Below are 21,843 nucleotides of genomic sequence, written 5' to 3'. Positions count from 1 at the left end.
CATGATATTTAACCAGGTGAACTGTAGCTTCGTTGTCCTGGTACTTTTCTCGGGCTTTAGTGAGGACGCTCCCATCCTCACCAAATGTGCTAAATCGTGTGTTTTGTGCCGCTTGTCCAGCCTCCCAGATCCGTCCTCATTTGCTTTGAGTAACAGCCGAGCAACGCTGTCTAAATTAAAAGGAAATTCAGCAACACGCAAAAAAAGTCTCTTCTGCATATGAAAGCAGATTATCATTTTATTGAGCGAGACTCTTAAGCTGCCTGACAATTTTAATCAGAAGCTCTTATGGTCTTTCAATGTCAGATATCAAAAGAGAATTCACCGACCAGCCACAACATTAAAACCAGTGACAGGTGAAGAGAATAACATTGATCATCTGGTTCTAGTGGCACCTGTCAAGGGGTCGGAGATATGAGGCAGCAAGTGAACAGTCAGTCAGTCGATCCCACAGAAGAACTACTGTAGCACAAAGTGGTGAAAAAGTCAATGGTGCTATGATAGAAAGGTGTAGAACACACAGTGCATGGCAGCTTGCTGCGTATGGGAGCGCTCAGCATGTCCATGTTGACCCCTGTCCACCCCTGAAAGCTCCTACAATGGACACGCGAGTGTCACAACTGGACCATGGAGCAATGGAAGAAGGTGGCCTGGTCTGATGAATCATGTCTCTACATCATGTGGATGGCCGGGTGGGTGTACGTCGTTTACCTGGGGAAGAGATGGCATCAGGATGCATTATGGGAAGAAGCTTAGCTGGCGGAGGCAGCGTGATGCTCTGGACAATGTTCTGCTGGGAAACCTTGGGTCCTGGGATTCATGTGGATGTTACTTTGACACACACCACCTTCCTAAACATTGTTGCAGACCAAGGACACTCCTTCATGGCGAGGGAATTCCCTGATGGCAGTGCCCTCTTTCAGCTGGACAAGGCGTCCTGAGACACTGCAAAAAAAGTTCAGGAATGGTTTGAAGAACATGACAAAAGGTTCAAGGTGTTGACTTGGTCTCCAGGCTCCCCAGATCCCAATCCGATGGAGCATCTGTGGGATGTGCTGGAACAAAAAGCTTGATCCATGGAGGCCCCACCTCACAGGACTTAAGGATCTGCTGCTAATATCTTGGTGCCAGATACCACAGGACACCTTCAGAGTCTGGTGGAGTCCATGTCTCCACGGGTCACAGCTGTTTCGGCTGCACGAGAATATTAGTGGTTATTAGAGGTGGTTTTAATGTTGTGGCTGATCGGTGTGTGTGTGTGTGTGTGTGTGTGTGTGTGTGTGTATATATATATATATATATATATATATAATATTTTGATTTTTAATTACATTTCGAAGCAGACGTTGTTTTTCAGTGCCCCGTTATGGAAGTTAATTAGGGAGGAATTCTCAATGTCTCCCCCTTGTTAAGGGCAGTGCTTTGCTCAACACGTGAGTCTGATTCTGGAACATTGCGGTCTCCTTTACATGACGGAAGTGGCGGGATGTGTGTGTGTGTGTGTGTGTGTGTGTGTGTGTGTGTGTGTGTAAGTAAACATTGTTTGGCCATCTTCTTCCTGCTGAATAACAATGAGACGGAGAGAATGTCAACCTCCACCATGCAGACGAGCTCTGTTCCCACATGGCGGGGAATTGCAGTGAACTCACTTGACGCAGGCTGAATTTAAACCAGGAGAGCTCGGTCCCGAAAAACACCAGGTGTGTGTGTGTGTGTGTGTGTGTGTGTGTGTGTGTGGGGGGGGCGAACAGCGACATAGATACAGAGGAGCACGAAGCTGCACCTGTTCCCTGCTCAGACAGGGTAACGCTTCTCCACCTGTGGACAGCAGGGGGTGTCCTGAATCAGAACCAGAATCAATTAGAGCAGCGTTCAAATAAAAGCTTTGCCTGGGTATGAGGAACACACACACACATACACACTCACACACCTACACACTCACACACACACACACACTCACATACACACCTCTCATCCAATGGCAGCGTGCCAAACACAAGTCGTCAAAGCAAACTCATTTTGAAATTCAATTAAATTGGTCCAAATAGTGTGTGTGTGTGTGTTTGTCATGATCCCACCAGCGAAGTCAAACTGTGAATCTAATGAGCTCAGGTGTGTGATGAGTGAGGTCAGGCGTTATGTGTTTTTTTGTTTGTACGACACTGAGGTCTCGTCCGCACACGTTTTTGAAAGCGTCGTGTTTTCTCTGCGTTTCGGCCCCGCCCCACACGAAAACCACTTTTGAGGAAATGGAAACAAAGCTTTTTGAAAATGCCTTCCAGGATGGAGATTTTTCAGGCACTTTCTGTTTTTTGGTGTGTTTTTCATGTGGAGCAGGTAAAACAGAGCTTCTTGGAAAACGTCAGCACCTGGACCTGCGTCAGGGAGCTACGAGCGCTGGTCGACGCCCGCTTCGTTTACCTGTGATCAGCACTTCAAAGTTTAAACGTCTCTCCAACTTTGGGAATCGCGTCCATACAGTATTGAATATTACCAAGAAGCTCAATACGCCGCATGCTCCAAAATGTTCTTCCGTGGTGTTTGACATCAAGTTTTATGAGACTATCGCCCCCTAGTGGCCTGGGGTGCTCATGCGAGCGTTTTGCCGTTCTGTGGATGAGATGTGGAAAATGCGTTTTTTCAGAAAAAGAACACAAACAGATCACAGTTTTCGGGGCTGGACTCTACACAGCAGCTGAGCAGTCTCATCTCCGTATGAAACATTGATATCGTATGGTGCCGTACTCCTGCTCCACTGAGGACACGAAACAAATGAGGTGGAAAGGATCCGCAGCACAACAGGACGTTTTGTTCAAACCACGTGGAGGCAAAGCACAGAAGCTGCGCGTGGTGAGCGAGTAAAAGGCACCGAGGGTCACCAAGCTACTAAGCCATGTCGGGAATTCCTCACCTAAGTCGCCTCCCGCTGCTCTTCGACACGGTGTCACGCTTTTTCGTGCCGTTAGTCACAAAAAGTACTCTACTGAATCTTGTCCCGGAGCGCGATCGTCCGACTTTTCTACACAGAACGATTTAACTCAATTCATTTGAATGGGGAGCCTTTCTTTGACCTTAAAAGGTTGGATTTGGTTGTTTTTTTTTATTCTATGCCAAAGTCAAAAAAACATTGGCACCCCACTGCAATGGCAGGGTCGGATTTTTGAAAAAGTTTCATCTTGTAGGTTAACTTATGTCAGTTGGAGCGATTTTAGTGGACACTCGACTGAGATATTGACCTTTGAACCCTGACCAGAGGTCACATTTGAAGCCCTATATCGCAGTAATAAAAGAGCTACCAGAATAAGGTTCAAGTTCAAGTTCAAGTTCAAGAGAGTATTTGTCACATACACACACATACGGTCTGTTTTGGACAGCTCTGGACTTGTTCTTTTAGAGGGGCGGTAGTGTCAATAGGCAGCGCCACATAAAATGGCCTATGATTCAGGGCTTCGCAAAAAGTCTGAAAATGCAGGTATATTACCCGACCAAATGAACCCCTTGTAACTTGTGCATGTCGTTTTTCACCCATAACTTATTTTCCTTTGTAGGTTTATAAAAACTTAACTACCTTACCTATGAGGCCATTGCATCAAGATGCACAACAAAATTCCTCAGAATTGTAGGTTTTGTAGTTTGTTAGGGTTAGCGTGAGGGTTTGCATTAAGGTTTGAAACGTATATAAATATTGTGTAAATATTAAGCAATATATTTAATAATACGTTTTTGCTCCTGTAGAAGCCACAAGTCTGTATATCAACCTTGTTTAAAGAAAAAACATGTTTCATTCACGATGTCATGGAGACTACACTACCCATAATCCTCAGTGTAACAGCGACGTCTCTGATTGGTGGAGCTTGCTGTTACCATGGAAATGTTTACCGCACTGGCTGATGGGTACACAGGCGCACAAATGTTGATATTTATATCCAGTTAAATTGTTATGAATGAAATTGATATTGAGGGTATGACCCTTTATCCCTATTCTCACCCAACCTTGACTTTAATACACCATTCAATAGAGAAAAAGCGAAACCAGTATCGCGGTTGTATTTTGTGCTCGTCACAACCAAACTTAAACATTTACATTTACATTTAGTCATTTAGAAGACACTTTTATCCAAAGCAACTTACAAGGGAGAATAACATTCAAGCTACATTGCGACAGAGACATTAGTGCAACAATAAATACTGCTAGGTAGTGCTAAGTAATTGTAGGTTAGGAGAGGAGGTACAGATACAGAGGAGGTACAGATACATTTTCATGACTATGAGCATGAAAAAGCTTGAGAGCAGGTTGTGCTCCTACCGATAAATATGATAAATGATGAATGATAAATTTTACCTTTTAACAGGGACCATAAAAAGTTGAGGAACCACAACGATGGTCGAATGCTCATTTTCAAAGATTTCTCGAAAATCAATTTTACCAGCAACAAACAAAGATTTAACATACGTTTAATTCTAGCTGCACTTTCCCATTTCTGACAATTGCAGAAACTTGGCTTTGAGTGTTCAGTGGGTGCCAATTTCCCCCAGCTGGTAATTGGTACCGCAGGGTCCAAAAAACACAACTAGTGTGACACTATTACATTTCAAAGTCGTTCCGAACTGTTCGACTGCTCGTCCACGCTTTATTGAACTAGTCTCAAGGCGCTGAAATGATCTCTGCAAAATAACGATTGGATAAAAAAGGGGGGTTTTATATTTAAAGTGTCATTACTGTGTGGGAGTAAGTGCAACTGGCTGGTTTCAATTTGATGAGAGTAATGGTGTCGTAGAAACAATTTTACAGTATAAAGAGAGTTGAGGTGCCATTTCAACAAGACAAAGGGAATAACTTCATCACTGCGTCTCCAGGTCTCACAGAGTTGAATTTAATGCCTTTTTTTTTTTTCTATCTTTTTTAACAAAATGTACTAATTTAATTTTTGGACAAATCTCTCTCTGTCTTATTCAATCAGCTATTGCAGGTAAGTATAAAGTTAAGTACTTTACATTAGATTAGGTAGAAACAGGGAAGGTCATGAACTGAATAATTCTATGAACTGGTAAGTGTGAAGGGGAGAATCTGGTTCAGTGGTAGACTTGGGATTTTGGGTTGAGGGAAAATAAATGTCCAAATGAATAAAATAAGAAAAAATGTTTATGTTGAAATTGAAATAAAACTTCAGAACTTCAAATGTACCACTATTTCATGACATTTTTAGGCCTAATAAAAACTGAATTGCAGACTTTTTACTGGGCCTGCAGACAACTTGCTTATTAATGGATCTACTGTACAGTGAATTTAAGAATTTTACAGAATTTCAACATTATTTGCAATGTTTGTGTGTGTGTGTGTGTGTGTGTGTGTGTGTGTGTGTATCTATCAATGTATCCAATTATTTATTTATTTATCATATTATTTATCATACTATTTATTATAAGCTGTTTCCATTGTTTGTGACAGGGTCCACCGTTCCCACCAAAAAAATAAGGAAAAGATATCCATCACCGCCTCAAGTGACCAAGAAAACAAAAACAAATCAATGAAAACAGACTTGAGCCAAGACAGGGTAAAACAGGTTTCGAAGGGAATTCTGGGACTGCTGTTCCAACCCGTCCCAATCTGATCAATCAGCCTGACAAACCACACATTCAGTGCTGAACCCTTGAGGTGAAAAACCTAAATTAACTTCAAATGAAGGTACAGATGAAAAGTAGACCAGCACAACACAATATTTGTTATTCTTCTAATATATATATATATATAACTTTTTTTTGTACTTTCTCCTGCATTTGTTAATGTGATTTCAAGATTCAAGATTCAAGACTGTTATTGTCCCATTCATCAAGAGCAGTGAAGTGAAATACAGCATTGCAGTAAAAAATAAAATAAAATACCATTTAAAAATGGGAATGAAATACGGGTCAATGACAGGAGTAAAGTGCAGGGCGGTGGCTGAGTGGCTGGTATCTGGCCTTTACGGAACAGTATGTACATGCAACGTCACTGTGTCACGGGTGTGGGTTCTCTGTTGAGGGGTCTGATGGCCTGGGGGAAGAAACCGGCCGTCTGGGGGAATTGGCCTTCACTTCCTGATTGCCCGTTGTAGATATCTTCCAGGGAGGGGGTTTCAAGCACGTCCTCACCACCCTCTGCAGCGCTTTGCTGCTGAGGTCTGTGCAGGTGGCGTGCCAGGCAGTGCACATTCTCTCAGTAGTGCCTGCCTTTGGCTTGAGAGCAATCTGCTGAACGTCTGCGGTAACGGTGGATCTCTATCATCTCCATGTGGCCGACGAATGCAGCGCAGCCCCCGAAAAAAGTCCCCTGGAAAGGGTCATTCTCCACCTCTTACATAGCGAGGAGAGAATTTTGATACGCATTAGGACACGGACCCATTTTGATATGAATTTGTCTTTGGGACCTCAATCTGAGATTTGACTTATTCCAAAATTTCCACTGTTGTCTATACTATAGTTACAGAAACCAGTAAAAACACAGGATCACAACAGTCATTATTGTACATCATCAACTCCTCGTCAGTGAAACAATGTTGAATATTAACTATTTACTGTTTCGCTGGGTGACCCTTGGGGGTCCCCAGACCCCATGTTGAGACCCACTGGTCTAGAAGTGGCTACTAGCCTAGCCTGATATTCAAGATTTGTAGTTGCGGTCAGTGTGGGGTCCATTCTGTTTAACAAGCTTTGTTGCCATGGATACCAGGTACCTATGGCAGCGACCGTTGGCATCGCCTTGCATCTCTTTGTTGACATGAGGGTAAAGGTAAAGTGACAGAGAACACAAAGGGGTTATTTCTTTCTATCTCTACTCTATTAGCAATGTCACGCATGTCAACATGAACCTGAAAAAGCAGCTTCGGCTCACCCCCTCTGTAATCTCGGGGCCGAACCTCAGGTTGGAAAACAGTGCTCCATTCTATTCTACTGTAATGTGCTCTTTATCTGGGACAGGAGACCTGATCACCAAATCACTGCAGCAAAGCAATATTTAGAAATGGAATTATCATTAATAGAGAATCATGACCTACTTTAAGTTCTCTTTGTTGCAGTTTCTGCCTTTAAAATGTATTATGTGAAATACATATACATATACACTCAGTAGTACTCTGACATCAGTCAAAAATATAATTGCATTTACACATTTCCGACTATGTCAACAAAAACTGAACATCATAAAAGTAGAATTCATGGCAGAGCTGGTGTATTGGATTGGATTGTACAGGTGAACATAATAAAGTGCACACTGACTATGTACACAGATCAGCCACAACATTAAAACCAGCGACAGGTGAAGTGAATAACATTGATCATCTGGTTCCAGTGGCACCTGTCAAGGGGTGGGATACATGAGGCAGCAAGTAAACAGTCAGTTGTTGAAGTTGATGTGTTGGAAGCAGGAAACATGGGCGTGGTCAGGATCCGAGCCACTTTGACAAGGAGCACATTATGATGCTGGACGACTGGGTCAGAGCATCTCCAACACCACAGGTCTTGTGGGCTGTTCCCGCTATGCAGTGGTTAGTACCTACCAAAAGTGCTCCAAGGAAGGACAACCGGTGAACTGGTGCCAGGGTCATTGACGCCCAAGGCTCATTGATGCACATGGGGAGCCAAATCTAGCCCATCTGGTTCGATCCCAGAGAAGATCGACTGTAGCACAACTCGGTGAAAAAGTGAATTGAAAGAATCTTCTTCTTTCTATGATAGAAAGGTGTGGAACACACAGTGCATGGCAGCTTGCTGCGTATGGGAGCACTCAGCGTGTCCATGTTGACCCATGTCCACCCCTGAAAGCACCTACAATGGACACGTGAGCGTCAGAACTGGACCATGGAGCAATGGAAGAAGGTGGCCTGGTCTGATGAATCACGTTTTCTTCATGTGGATGGCCGGGTGCTTGTGCGTCGTTTACCTGGGGAAGAGATGGCACCAGGATGTATTATGGGAAGAAGGCAGGCCGGTGGAGGTCCTGTGATGCTCTGGATAAAGTTCTGCTGGGAAACTTTGGGTCCTGGCATTCGTGTGGATATTATTTTGACACGTAACACCTACCTAAACATTGTGAAGCGGGTCAGCGCTGTTTTGGTGGGACAAGGGGGAACTACACAATATTAGGCAGGTGGATTTGTGGCTGATCGGTGTGTATATATCTACTTGATGCTGGCCTACAGGGCAGTCACTGGATCTGCACCCACACACATTGCATCACTCATCAGGCCATATCCCCCAACCTGCTCTCTGAGGTCTGCAAACGAGCGGCGGCTGGTGGTGCCTCACTCATGCGTGGTGTCCCCGTGCTGGAACAAGCTTTTCAGCTCAATACGCTCTGCAGAGACGCTCACTACCCTCAAGAAACACCTGAAGACTCTGCTCTTTCAGGAACACCTACATACATGATCCTATCTTAGCTATGACTAACTATTATTGTTTCTGTTGAGGCTGACTGGCTTTAAGTTCTTGTACTGATGTAATTCATTATATTTGGGTGGAGGATGCTGACTAGTTTTAAGTTGCTGTATTGACAACGCACTTACATCACTTAAGATCGAGGTTGCTCTCATGGCCGATGTCTGCTTTGATTGTTTCTAGCCTCTCATGCAAGTTGCTTAGGACAAACGACCAATGAATACATTTTATATATACACACACACATAGGCACATGCACAAACTATGTGGTTGAGGGATGTGCTCTATGCTCATTTTTACATGCAGTTAAAAGTTAAACAGAATTCCGCTGAGATTCCTTTCTGGCAATCATTACACCTTTGCTGTGCTGGAGATCAATGGACCCCAATCTAAACATCAGTTAAAAGTTAAAGATAAAGCTTTTGTAAATAAGTAAGACTTGGTAATCCACAAGCGTGTGTGTGTGTGTGTGTGTGTGTGTGTGTGTGTGTGTGTGTGTGTATATATATATATATATATATATATATATATATGGCAGATCTGCCTGCCACACACCCAAGTGGCGTTTTCAGGGCCCTCCAGCACAGACACACAGAAGCCGATAGGTTGTAGACACCAGATTATTGTAGAGAGGAGGCTCGGTGGAATTAGCCAGGAGCGGATAGAACAGGTGTCATGACAGGGCTCCTCTCCTGAGTGAGTGTAGGGATGGACCTTTTAACCTGTTGCTTGTAAGACCAACCAACGGGCAACAGGTATGCAGCCACCCTGACCCAATCACCTAGATCCAGGTCAGGTGTGGTCGCTCGAACCATCCCACCCCCACACAACATAATACAGTATATATATACTGTGTGTATGTATATATATATATATATATATATTTATATACATACACACAGACACACACACACATCTATATATACTTTGATTAAATAAATGTTGCATTGAACCGCATAAAGTGAAATAATATACAAGCCCACGGTGACGTTGTTATTCGCAGCGCATGCGCAGTATGTCAGCACTCCAGCTGGCTCTGGCCTTGGCAGGGTGCAGGACTGTCGTCAAACGGAGCCACACCAGCGACACCTGGTGGTCGGCAGTAGTTACAGCAGCCACTTCAACTTGAACTGCCGGCCACGCCTCTGGTATTGACGCTCCGGTGCATGAATTCCTGTTCAATTATTAACGTGCTGCAATCAATCCCGAGTAGAGTCTGTTTAAATGTTTTGTCTATCTCATCTAAAATGAACTAAACTAGTTATTTTTCAATGAGAGCAAACGGTATGAAGGCAGCATAAGCCTTATTGTATAAGCCTTATGTAATGACTGCTTCCTGTCATTACATGTTCTATAGGCCCTATAAACACGATGCATTTATATATTATTGATTTATATATGATATACATAATAATAATAATAATAATAATAACACATATTTGTTATAAATTATAAATATTGTCCCATCTTGATTGTATAATGAGAAAACATTTCACCATCCGTTTTGGGGAATGAACGTAAAACTGGACAAAAAAAGAGGCACACGTAGACCTATTAGGACAATACCCCACATTGCTCTGCCCCCGGGGGCACGATCATGTGACGTGATGTCTTTGTGACATCACAACTCTTCCGTCAGTTTACGCTTCAGAAGGCGTACTACACACTGGGCCAGCACCCTTTTTGTCATAAATTGTCAAAACTCAAAACCTGAACTCACCTCTCTTTCAGCTGTATTTGTAACGATCCCATATTTTAAAAATAAATATGTAATAATAATAATTGCAGCCCATCAAACCACTTCCGGGTGGGTCCGTCACATGTGATCGCGTTTTCTGACGTCACAAGCACGTGGTTACCGTAGTTCGACGCGCGCTCCGGCACGCTGAGTTGACGCCCTGCTCCGCACAGGGCGGGAACCGGGCGGCGGAGCATCCGAGGCCGACGCGATGCGGCTCCGATCGGCCTGAAGCTGAGCGGAGCTCCTCGGGGGAAGGCCGCGCCGCGCCGCGCCGCGCCATGGCCGCGTCACCGCCGTACGACGCGCAGGTCATATCGTGCGCCCTGTTCTTCTACAACGCGGTGCGCGACCTGAAGCCCGTGTGGCTGCTGGAGGACATGCGGACCATGGAGACCCTCTACCAGGAGGACGCAGTCACCCTGCGCAGCTACAGCCCGTCGGAGGCGCTTCTCTACGCCGTAGTGCACGACCACCAGGCGTACGCCCGCTACCTGCTCGGCCACTACGCCGGCGAGGCGCTCGCAACGCCCGGGGAGCACTTCTGCTGCTACTGCGGCGGCTGCGGCGCGTCCGTGCCGCACCTGGCCATGGCGGTCCGCTACGACAGGCTGCGCATCCTGGGGCTCATCCTGCAGGAGGTACGTCGAATGCCCAGCGTGCCCTGGTACATGGACACAGAAGCGGGGTGCCTCCATGCGGAGGGTCCGCAGCATAAGACCCCCTTGCATCTGGCCTGTGAGCTCCTGCGCCCCGACGCGGTGCTCATGCTGCTGGGCGGCGGCGCGTCGCCGCACGTCGCGGATCGCGGCGGCGTGACCCCGCTGGACGTGATCCTGGAGCGACTGAGGGACCCGAGGGCCAGGCCCCTGGACGGAAAACAGTGCCTGGACAACCTGCTGATGTTCATGCCCGAGTTTATGATAAAGTTCAAAATGAAGGGTTCTCTGGTGCAGGAGCCGGAGTGCTGGTCCGAGGCCCTCGGAGAGGACACCTTTAGGTACCTGGTGGGTCAGAGCCCTGCACCCCTGGTCCTGATCGCCATGCGGACTGTCCTCAAGCAGCTGAGCCCTGCAGGGTTCCCAGAAAGCCTGCACCAACTGCCCATACCCTCCTCCCTGAAACCACTGGGCCTGCCCTCCTGGCGGGGCCACAGCCTCTAGTGTAGAAGATCCAAACAAAACAAAAAAGGCTAATTTATGGTACTATGTCAGCATTATGTGTGTGTGTGAAAAAAGCTTGTATGATCGACTGATGTGAATGATTTCTACTGGTCATTCAGCCACCAAATGGTGAACACAAGACACTCCCAGCGGTGGAAGAAGTACTCAAGACCTTTTACTTCAATAAAAGTACAAGTACTGACACATTACTCTGGTAAAACCTAAAGTACCACATTGCTCTAAGTGTAAGTAAGTGTCCTTATATAACAGCTTTTAATATGACAGAAAGGGCCCACTGGAACTTTTTTTTTCTGCAGTGTGAGTGAGTGTTCATGCATATACTGATTAAAATTTACAAAAAAAAAAAAATAGTATAGCCGTGGAAGGGTATGGACCTATATGGATCTAGTCTCATAAATAAATAAAAATAACTGAAGACTGTTAGAAATATGCATGTACTTATGCAAAGTATAGAACCGTGCAAAGTATTTGTTGTGAAAGTTGTGTGACAGGAATTGAATGTCTCTGAATATACTGAAGTGCAGATACTTGAAAATGTTCTTCCAGCACTGAATGATCATAATCCTACTGGTTACTCTATTCAGCCTCTGGGTGGTGGAAACACTACAGTATTGAAGTAGATGAGATATTACAGGTCATTCCGATTGTCAAGAAATGTTTAACCATGCATATCATATTTTTTCGATGTATAAAAAAAAAAATGAATGAACAGTTTTGTTTCAGAAAGTGTCAGATCTCATAGATCACTTAAAAATCGGTCCAGATTGACTTGATTTAACATTTTACAACTAATTTAAAAATGTATGTGTGCCGAAATTACATCAGTCTGATCAATTATATGTGATCAATATATGCATCATGAATGCACTTTCATTAAAATGTATTTAACTCAAATTGATAATCAAAGTGGTATTTATGAACATGTTTGGTGTAAATCAGCATAAAAACATCCTGTGGCGCTTCAAGCATCCGGAAGTGGAGTCGCCCCAGTAAGTGTCCCTCCTTTCAAAACCAAACTGAAAAAAAGCTTTGCGTGAAAAGAAAGTGGAGGCGTGGTGTTTTGTTTTAATATTTCAAATTCGAAGGACATCTTTCAGCAGAGCTTTATCCTCCGTACAGACAAAACTTCACTTCAATTTCAAATTGAAATTTCACACAAATTTGCCCCCCATAGGTTTACACGGTCACCCTACCAGCGGCAAACTAAATTGTCCAAATGAGAAAAAGGAGTCATTTGTTCCCCGTCGTCAGTCGACTTCATTTTGCTGGCACCGTATCAGAAGCAGCCGTTCAACGTATTCACTTTATTCATGTCTTCCTCTGATGTTTCCTTTGTCAGTGGCTGGGTCCGCCTTTCCCGGCAGCGGCGACAGTTTTGTTAGGGCGTGTGTTGAAAAGTGACCTAACCAAAATACCACTTGTGAAGGTTGTGGATGACTCTATAGTCTTTGTTTCTGTGAACAAAATCACAGGCTTTACATATCGGCTTCAGGTACTTGTGATTCTGGGCGGCCGCCTGGTGGTTTGCGTAAAAATGCTTCCGCCACCCAAAGTAGCGCAGGTAGGCCTCGTTGTCGACGCCCAAACCGGACAGGGCGCCAGCCAGCGCCTTGGCGTCGGGGAAGTCGTCGACGTGTATGAAGGAGTCCCCTGGGACGAAGTCCTCGTAGTTCTGTCTCGGCGGGCCCAGGACCACCGGTACAGTGCCCACCGCCAGGGGTCCGTTCAGCTTGTCCGTGATGTAATCCCTGTGGATAACGTCCTCGAACGCCAGGTAGAATTTGCAGCCGCTTATGAATGAGAAAAGGTCCCGGCGCGCGGAGGACGAGGGCGCGGCCCGGTCGTAGACGTCGACGCCGATGTGCTGCGAGAGCCGCTTGTAGTAGTCACCCCCCGTCCCGTTCTCGACGTCGCTGCCGCTCGTCGCGTAGCAAACCAAGTTCTTCTTTTCGGGTATCTCGAATGTCTCACCTGGGGGCTTCCTGTGGTTCAGATCCACATGCACCCGAATGTCGGCGTCGTGCCTGAAGGTCAAGCTCAGGTTAAAAAGATTGTCGATGCCCTTTACTATGTGCGTGGTCGCCGGCGGTTCCATGTTCATCCAGATCCAACGCTGAACTTTAGGTCTTGGCACGCTGGGAAGGTTGGACAAGTTGTCTTTAATAGCGTTATGAAATATGATCACGTCGTCCGCTTGCAGGTATAGCGCCCGATCGTCTGTAAGTATGCAGCTGTCGATGTCGAAGTGTTTCTTGCAGTCGCCAAAATCAAACTCGAGATCTTCGGGCCAGAACCAGAGCAGCAGCAGGGGTTTGGGCCTCCCGGTGTAGGGGTGTTTTACGTAAGTGGAGTTTTCCCGATGCTGATTCAGAATGGTGGGGAGCGGGCGGCACTCCAGCGAGGGGCGAGTCTTGAAGAACATGAAGAAAAAGGTGAAGGCCCCCAGGGCAAACAGCGCCAGGAAGGTGAGGCGCAGGACTCCGGTTCCCGCTACCGAAGGAACGCCGGCCATCTCTGCAAACACACAAAAACAACAGGTGCCTTTGGGTCAGTCGTGTTCTATAAGGGACGTCGTCAGACGGTCTTTGCATGCACTCACCTAAGAAGGTAAGAACCGCTCTGTTTTCCAGAATTCACCATACAGCTGCGCCACACAACTGATCCCGGAGGAACACCGCAATGTCTGGCAGATCAGAACGGGCTTTCCGCCCGAGCGGTGCCCGAGCAAAGTACCGCCTGTAAATACCACATGTATTACTTAGCGACACGAGTGCCTCCCAATGTTTCCCCGAACCATGAAATCCAAACCAAAATAAACGTGGCTGAAACTAAACAGGTAGGACCTGTTTGCCTCTGTGAAATCGAGCTCTCAAGTAGGAACGGGAGCTTCTCGCAGGATCGACATCCTGCTCTGTTGGGTGATCCTGTTTTTTTCCCAAATTAACGAGATACGGCTCTCGTTAATTCAGAAAAAGGGGGCAAGCTCTTTCTCTCTAGTGAATGCATAACGCATCCATAGATATCGCTCGTGTTTACCTACCTACCTAGTCTCGGTGCCACGCCCCATTCTTACCATACTGGTGAGGGAACCTAAGACAGTTAAAATGTCAAATTAAAAACTCAATATATTTATTAAATTGAATTAAAATCACTGAACTTTAAGGTTTTCAGTACAGATATTATTAAATAGGCAGATAATTTATTAATCACCAGAGGAAAATTGTGTTACTTGTGTGTTAAAGCAGCGTCAATAATACTATAGCAGCAATAATAATAAAAGTAATAAAAATAAGAAAATGTAAAAAAAAACGCAATATACCAATAACAAACCATCACAATAAACAAGAAACTATGATAACACTATTTATCAAGAAAATTCAACACTCTGTAGTTGTACTAATACAACTGTACTATTACATTAGTATTACAATAATTATTAGTACACGCTAAAGCTTAAACGAGTATCCTTCGCGTCCCTTGACTCAATTTTTCATAATTATCATTAAATATATCATGAAATAGAGAACGATTGGAGCAGTCAAATCAACAAACACACACAACTTAGTCAACACAGCGCTACTGAGACACTCAATTCCTTAATGTTGAATCAAGGCAAAATTAAAATAAAAACATAATGAGGACTGCACGGCCAAACATGCACGGCAATTAAAATTTAATTTAATTTAAAAAATTGTCAAATTCCCTTCCAATCCCACTCACCTTCAATCAAGCTTTTATTATTATTATTATTTTTTTTTTAAATCAATAAAAGCAACCGCTGCTTGTCATTATTCTCCTCGAATGTTCAGTGGAAACTGATTCTATGTGCGCCTATTGCCTCCGGTGGGACACATCCTGGATGCCGGTGGGAAGTGCAGCAGCTCTCAGGTTACCCAACACAAAGTCACACCCACACCGGGAGGGGCAGCACTGTTGAAAGCCCCAGGGCCATAAATTTCACGTACAACGGTGTTAAAGTATAACTGCGCCATAAAGCACAGTGGGTGCCACATTATGTCTAGCGACTGGATGTTTCCCTTTACTTGTATCATGTGACCTTTGACTAAACAAATTGGTCAATCAACAATCTTCTAGGGGAGCAGAATGTCTCGTAAAAAAATAAAAAGTCGATGTGTCAGTAGTTGTCAGTAGTCAGGGACCGAACTTTGCCCGGGTTCCATTGTCTCAGCGTAGATATCTAACTTAAATGTTCCCTTTCGAGTGAAGGGCGCGGCCCAGGCGCTGACCATCGGCTGGCTGATATCACACAGGCGCTGTTTGGATCTCTGGGAAGTGTAGTCTGCCATAAATAATTAAATATGGCTGAAATGTGAGCTAAAACTGTATTTGTTCAACTAGGTCAGTGGGATGTGTTTGTACTGTGTTGTATTATATTCTACGTATCACATATACGTATGTTTGTTCTCTGTATTTTAAACGGGTCTTGATCAATTAGCAAATGCGTCAGCAGCTCAAGGTCTCTGATACAATATCGGCTCATAATAAAACACATTTAAAGTGATTGCACTCTTTCCAAACTATTTCTATGTGGTTTTATCGCGTGTTTCTACAGAATAGGCTCATGTAGCCGCACGTTGCTGCAGCGACCCGTGTTGGAATGACCTAGTGAACGTTTAATCAAACAAATGTTTTCAAAAAGAAAAATATCGAATATATGGGGTCTTCACCTCAATAACAAATAATTTAAAATATATTTAGTGCAATAGTGTTTTTCACTCCACCGAGGTCATATGGTTCCGATTTGAGTATTCACTTTTTTCATAAAAAGGTAAAAACATGTTCAAACCATTTTTTTCGATGCAGTGGAAAAGATTTATGGAAGAGGATTAGGGTCAAGTGAAAACATGTTTTGGCCGGGGAGAAATTGAGTTGATTGAATTTGAGTTTTGAGAATAAATGACAATTCTGTCGTTGCAAGTCTTCGTATTTGGGGCTCACTCGCATTGACTGTGAATGTTGCTCAGCATGTTTGAGTTAAAAGATGCTTGGAAGTCTCGTTCGGTGAACAAACAGCCACAGAAAATCTTGCAGCCATCTTGTGTGAAACCTCGACCCTTCTTTTTCTCCCTTCCTTTCTCCATTTTTGTACATTTCATATATTTTTCTCTCTGTGCAGTTGAAAGGAAGTGACCCTCCAAAAATGCAGACAGGAGTCCATAGTGACCCATAGCAACCGTCAAAACGTCACGTTCCCTAAAGCGATGTGCTTAGCTGCGGGTCCCGGTTGCAAAATGTCTATGCTTCATTAAAGTTAAAGTGGCTCCACGAGGGTGAAGTTCGCAGCCCATTCATGGTGTTTTCATGGCGAGTTCATAATCCTTGGAATTTGGTGTTTTTAAGCGCAATAAAAGCTTCTTATTATAATCTAAGTCAAGGTTTGAAGACAATAAGTACAGCAATGTTTTTAATTATCATCTAGACCTGGTTGGTTGTCTGTGTGTAGAAAAAAACAGTCAAAGCATTCAGAGGATTTTGAACGCACCACGAAATCATGCTGTGTAGGAGTAATTCATATTTGTTATTTATACCCTACTGTTTGTACCCATAATAATTTGTCCTGGGCATAGTATCACATTTTGTCTATTTCTATATATTTAAATATCTGACTTTTTGTTCTGTACTTTGTTTATACATTTTGGCTATTTGTATATATTTAATAATTTATTTGTTATTTATTATTATTCTTTTTTTCTACTTGTTTTTGGGGGTGGTATTGGACAACACACACAACAATAATTCACATGAGAAAAGCTTGAAGATTCTTATTTTTTAAATAATTTAAAAGCAACTTATGATGAATGTTTTATCCCAGCTCATTTTTAACTTAAACTTGGAACCCATTACCAAAGGTTTTACCATCTAGACATGACTTCTTTTTGTTACTTGACCTGCAAATCCTCAATAATAATGCCAAAGTCTATCAATGATCTTTTTTCTTCCCTTGCAATGTGTAGGCCCATGTAGCTATGCAGTGAGCTTAACACTCTCCCAAAAAAGTACCCAAGACAGGAGCTGACTCTGTCTTTTATAGTAGTTGTGTGAGACTGCTGAACCACTCAAAATTATGCAGATTGATAATCAATAAGTCATCATAATATTTACACTGTTTGAATACACAAATCAACTGAGATTCTGCTTCCTCGAGGGCAGTAAATAAAAATGTGGGTGGAAGATGTGGTGTTAATTCGGCTGGCTGATTTTTGTATGAGGGTGTAACGATTTCACATTGCTGTCACAGTGCTGTGATGTCACAGTGCAGATTGGGAGGGGCAGAACTTTAATAATATTGATATGAATGTACCCTAATAAAAATGTTCTATAGATCAACCAAACCTAAATGAAGACATCATTATCTGCAGCAATGCCTATCTTATAGTTAAACAGTATTAACAGGACATAGTAGAATATCAACATGTATTCAAATCATATTTTATTTGATATCATAGTCTACAAATGTCAATATGAAAAGTACCAATCGTATAGATTGTGAACAACACTATAACCCTCGTCTCTCGACATGTGTTCACAGGCATAACAGATGGGTTTCGTGAATTCATTATAAATTGACAAAAGATGAGGTGTGGCTTTGTAAAACTTCCTCCAGTGAAAGTACTCCATGTATTTGTCATCGTTCTTATCCAGGTACAGTAGGTATTCTGCCAGAGCCTTAGCATCAGGGAAGTCATTGATATGAATGAATGAATCTGGTGGCATATACTCTTCATAGTTATCTCTCGGCGGACCCAAAACCACCGGCACACTTCCTGCCACCAACGGTCCGTTCACTTTCTCTGTGATATAGTCTCTGTGAACTGAGTTTTCAAAGGAGAGGTAGAATTTACAACTACTCATGACTGGGTAGTAATCTTCATAGGGCAACGGCGACCCACTAAAAGCTCTCCCAAAGAGTTGCACCTTTATGTGCTTAGAGAGCTCTTGGTAGTACCTCTCTCTGGTGGTTGTCCCAGTGGCAGGATCTTTGTTACTCACAAACCAACAGACTAATTTGTCTTTCTTTGGCAAGAGAAAATCAGCATCCGATTCTGTTCTCGCAATCGTTAATTCCTCCCTTACAGGGATGTCTGCATCTCTTCTGTAACTCAATGTCAGATTGAACAGATTTTCCAGTCCTGGTATTTTCTTTGTGTTTGTCGGAGACTCCACATGGTACCAAATCCATTTTTGGAAAGGTGGACGAGGTTCTTCTGGCAGGTTATTCAAATTCCAGTTAATTTGCCTGTGAAAGAAAATGACTGCGTCCGCTTCATGGTAAAGAGATCTGTCATATGTCAGGGTACAGCTTTTGATGTTGTAGTATTTCTCACAGTCATTAAAATCAAAAGATGTACCTTCTGGTAAGAACCACACCAAAACTGTAGGCATATGCTCAATTCTTGGAAGCAAACTGGATGTGCATGAATCCGAGGTTGATGGAAAATATAAATAAAATGTTATTGTCCACACAAGTCCAAAGGCAGCCAACAGTCCCAGAAAAAAAGGTTTGGGGCATATAGAAGTTATCATTTTCCCACAGCACGGTTATGTTTCTGCAAAAGATGAGAGATAAGGGCACAGCAATGCAAGCAAGTGGGCAATGCAAGTTCTAAAGCAAGTTTAGCAACTTCTAAACTGACTTTCGGTGTTCCCTTGTGTCTCATTTTGGGATGTCAGTTAGTGATGTACACGTGGAACAATGTATAAAATAATGCCAGAAGCACTGAATAACACATGAAGTTTTACGTTAAATATATTTGACTTGTTGGGGGGAGGGGTAGAGTGAAGAAGGGTTCCCATATTTAGTGACTAAAACAAACCTACAGTAACACATAAATTAAGATGATTAAGTAAGAGTTAATTCAAGAATCAATACTCACAGGACTCAAGCAGCTCAAGCAGTAGATGACAGGGGATAAACCCTTGCTATCAGGAACAAACTGAAACCCTCGTTAAGTTAGTTAGGTTTGTAAACAGTTACACAAGGGTTTCTCTCCGTCCCATTGTCCGGAGACAGTTCCCACACTTCCTGGAAGGTGGGCGTCGCCTTGCGACTATGCCCCAGGCCACATGATATGTCTGCATCATCATGACACTGTATCCGCGTCACCGCGTGTCGATTACGCACATTTGAGTATTTTTCGAGCTTATAGAGCTTGTGCATAATCACCGGGTGTCATGACATTTCACTGCATATATGTACGACCGTATGTGTATGTATGTGACAAATAATCTCTTGAATTTGAATATAAGAAAATGTGTATAGCAGGTACAGGTACAAGGACAGAGTAGCTTAGAAACTTGAGAATTCTCACTGTATTGGGCGGGACAAGCAAACCTGTTTCGCAACATAGTTGATGTGCAAGTGCCAGCCGATTTAAAAACCTCCACCACATGTTTTGTTGGAATCAATGTCCAATGGAGTCAAAAAATGAACGTTCTGTCACTAACGTAGTCCACCCATGGTTAAATAACCATGGGTGGACTACGTTAGTGACAGAACGTTCATTTTTCTCTTGGGGCTCTTCTTCTGGATCTGGTGAGAATGAGAGTGGGGTGGGGGAATGGCTATATTTTATGTCCTGTCAGGAATTGTTTTCCCGGTTTGGGTGATCCGACCGGAGTCCATAGCGACCCATAATAACCATCAAACTTTGCGTTCCCTATAGTGATGTGCTCGGCTGCAGGTCCCGGTAAAAACGAGTCTATGAATTATTAAAGTTAGCGTGGCTCTACAACGCCCAAGTCTGCAGCTGAGTCATGGTGTTTTCATGGTGCGTTCAAAATCCTCGGAATTTGATGTTTCAAATGCAATATAGGCGTCTTATTATAATCAAGGTTGTAGTCAAGATTTGACGACTATGAGTACTGTACAGTCATTTTTTTAACAGAATAAATGTGCCTGAATGAGAGGGGAGCAGAGGAGAGGAGGACCTGGTTGGTTGTCTGTGTGTAGAAAAAAACAATCAAAGCATTCAGAGGATTTTGAATGCACCATGAAATCACGTTGTGTAGGAGTAATCCATATTTGTTTTTTATACCCTACTGTATATACCCATAACAAAAATGTCTCCTCTGCATAGTATCACATTTTGTATATTACTCTATGTTTAAATATCTGACCATTTGTTTTGTATTTTGTTTGTATGTTTTGGCTCTTTGTAAATATTTAATACTTTATTTGTTATTTTTATTATTCTTTTATAATTTTTTTATATGATTTTTTTACTTGACTTCTTTATTCTATTTTATTATTTTTATAATTATTACTTTTATAATTTTTTTTTTTTCCAGACTGCTAAGTTTTACTATTTTTTTATGCGTTAATGGTCTGCAGTGTAATTCATTAAACCTCACCAGAACAAATTCCTTTGTAAATGGACCTGGTAGAATAAACTGATTCTGATTCTGATCCCAAATTTCCTCAGAAATGGGAATGTGTTTGGCTGCGGGTCCAGGTTGCACTTTAAAGGCAGACTTAACTTTGTTTTTAGACCACTCGTTAGCTTAAAATAAAAATAATAAAAATAATCTCCTTTTTCTTTCGGCTGCTCCTGTTAGGTGTCGCCACAGCGGTTCAATGAGATTTGTTGTCCGCATGTTTTATTTGGCATAGTTTTTGTTAAGCCTCGGGTAAAGTCAACGGTACCGCTTTATGAGACGGTCTGCGTTTTAGAGTGTAACTTCCCATCTTCTACAGTGTAACTTCCTCGTATCAATCATAAATGTATTAAACAATTTTTTTTGCCCTCTCATGGCAGTTCGGACAATATTTTTTTTTTTGACAGGTGTGTTCTGCAGGCACGCTCCACCCACACTCCAGGGGTACAGTATGTGTATCGCATGTGAAAATGTTCCACCTGTAATTTGTGGTGCCACCTTGCTTACTTTTCTTTTATTGTTTCTGTTATTCACGACAACAAATGACATAATATCAGAAAAACTTGTAACTTTCATTCAGTTTTTATGCACCACATATCTAGTGTTATTTGGATTACCGTTATTCACACTGGGTTGTGGCACTGCACCCGTTACTGAGGAAAAATTGGGGGGGACTCAGAGACGCAGGCCACACGCGCTTTTTTTTTTTTTTTGCTTAACTGAACTCAGAGCAGGCCATACGCACACATTTTTTGCTTGATGGGCATGACACACACTTTTTGGCTTGAACAAACATACAGAGACGAGGAGGGTGTGGAGCATTTGCATGGACAGCTGACGCACAGCTGATCAAACTAAGACTTTGGCAGAACACCAGATTTATGAATCAATCTCAAATAAAACCTTCCTAAACGTTCCCTCAAAGCAAACTTTGCGTGACCGGTGAACCAAAGAAAAAAGAAAGTAAAATATATATATATATATATATATATATATATAAACACACACACACACACACAAACATACATACACATGGAAGTAATTTGTTGGTAACCTTACAGCTCATTGAAATATTGCTTCATTCTTCCTAACCCTAACCGCATTAAACTAGAC

The 21,843-nt window shown here is 43.0% G+C and overlaps 3 protein-coding genes across 4 annotated transcripts; 1 reads left to right on the top strand and 2 right to left on the bottom strand.

The window, feature by feature from the left end:
* The first annotated feature begins 10,313 nt into the window (after positions 1-10,313).
* On the top strand, positions 10,314-12,143 carry LOC307244480 (ankyrin repeat domain-containing protein 9). The gene has a single exon (XM_080019659.1). The coding sequence runs from the start codon at positions 10,432-10,434 to the stop codon at positions 11,311-11,313; it is 882 nt and encodes a 293-aa protein (XP_079875785.1). The 5' UTR covers positions 10,314-10,431; the 3' UTR covers positions 11,314-12,143.
* Positions 12,144-12,424: 281 nt separating this feature from the next.
* On the bottom strand, positions 12,425-15,150 carry LOC307248097 (4-galactosyl-N-acetylglucosaminide 3-alpha-L-fucosyltransferase 9-like). Of its 2 annotated transcripts, none has more exons than XM_080024328.1 (2): positions 15,055-15,150; positions 12,425-13,848 (listed from the first exon to the last, which is right to left on the bottom strand). In XM_080024328.1, the coding sequence occupies exon 2, from the start codon at positions 13,844-13,846 to the stop codon at positions 12,737-12,739; it is 1,110 nt and encodes a 369-aa protein (XP_079880454.1). In that variant the 5' UTR covers positions 13,847-13,848; positions 15,055-15,150; the 3' UTR covers positions 12,425-12,736. The 2 variants fall into 2 exon arrangements, with proteins under 2 accessions (XP_079880454.1, XP_079880455.1); XM_080024329.1 differs by lacking the exon at positions 15,055-15,150 and adding an exon at positions 13,934-13,981.
* Positions 15,151-17,811: 2,661 nt separating this feature from the next.
* On the bottom strand, positions 17,812-18,778 carry LOC307247821 (4-galactosyl-N-acetylglucosaminide 3-alpha-L-fucosyltransferase 9-like; the record flags this gene model as incomplete). Its single annotated transcript, XM_080023942.1, has 1 exon — positions 17,812-18,778. Exon 1 carries the CDS (start codon positions 18,736-18,738, stop codon positions 17,812-17,814), a length of 927 nt encoding a protein of 308 aa, XP_079880068.1. The 5' UTR covers positions 18,739-18,778.
* Between the last annotated feature and the right edge of the window lie 3,065 nt (positions 18,779-21,843).

Source organism: Zeus faber (genome assembly GCF_960531495.2).
Source record: "Zeus faber genome assembly, chromosome: 2".
Lineage (NCBI taxonomy): Eukaryota > Metazoa > Chordata > Actinopteri > Zeiformes > Zeidae > Zeus > Zeus faber.
This window is presented reverse-complemented; position numbering and strand designations above follow the sequence as displayed.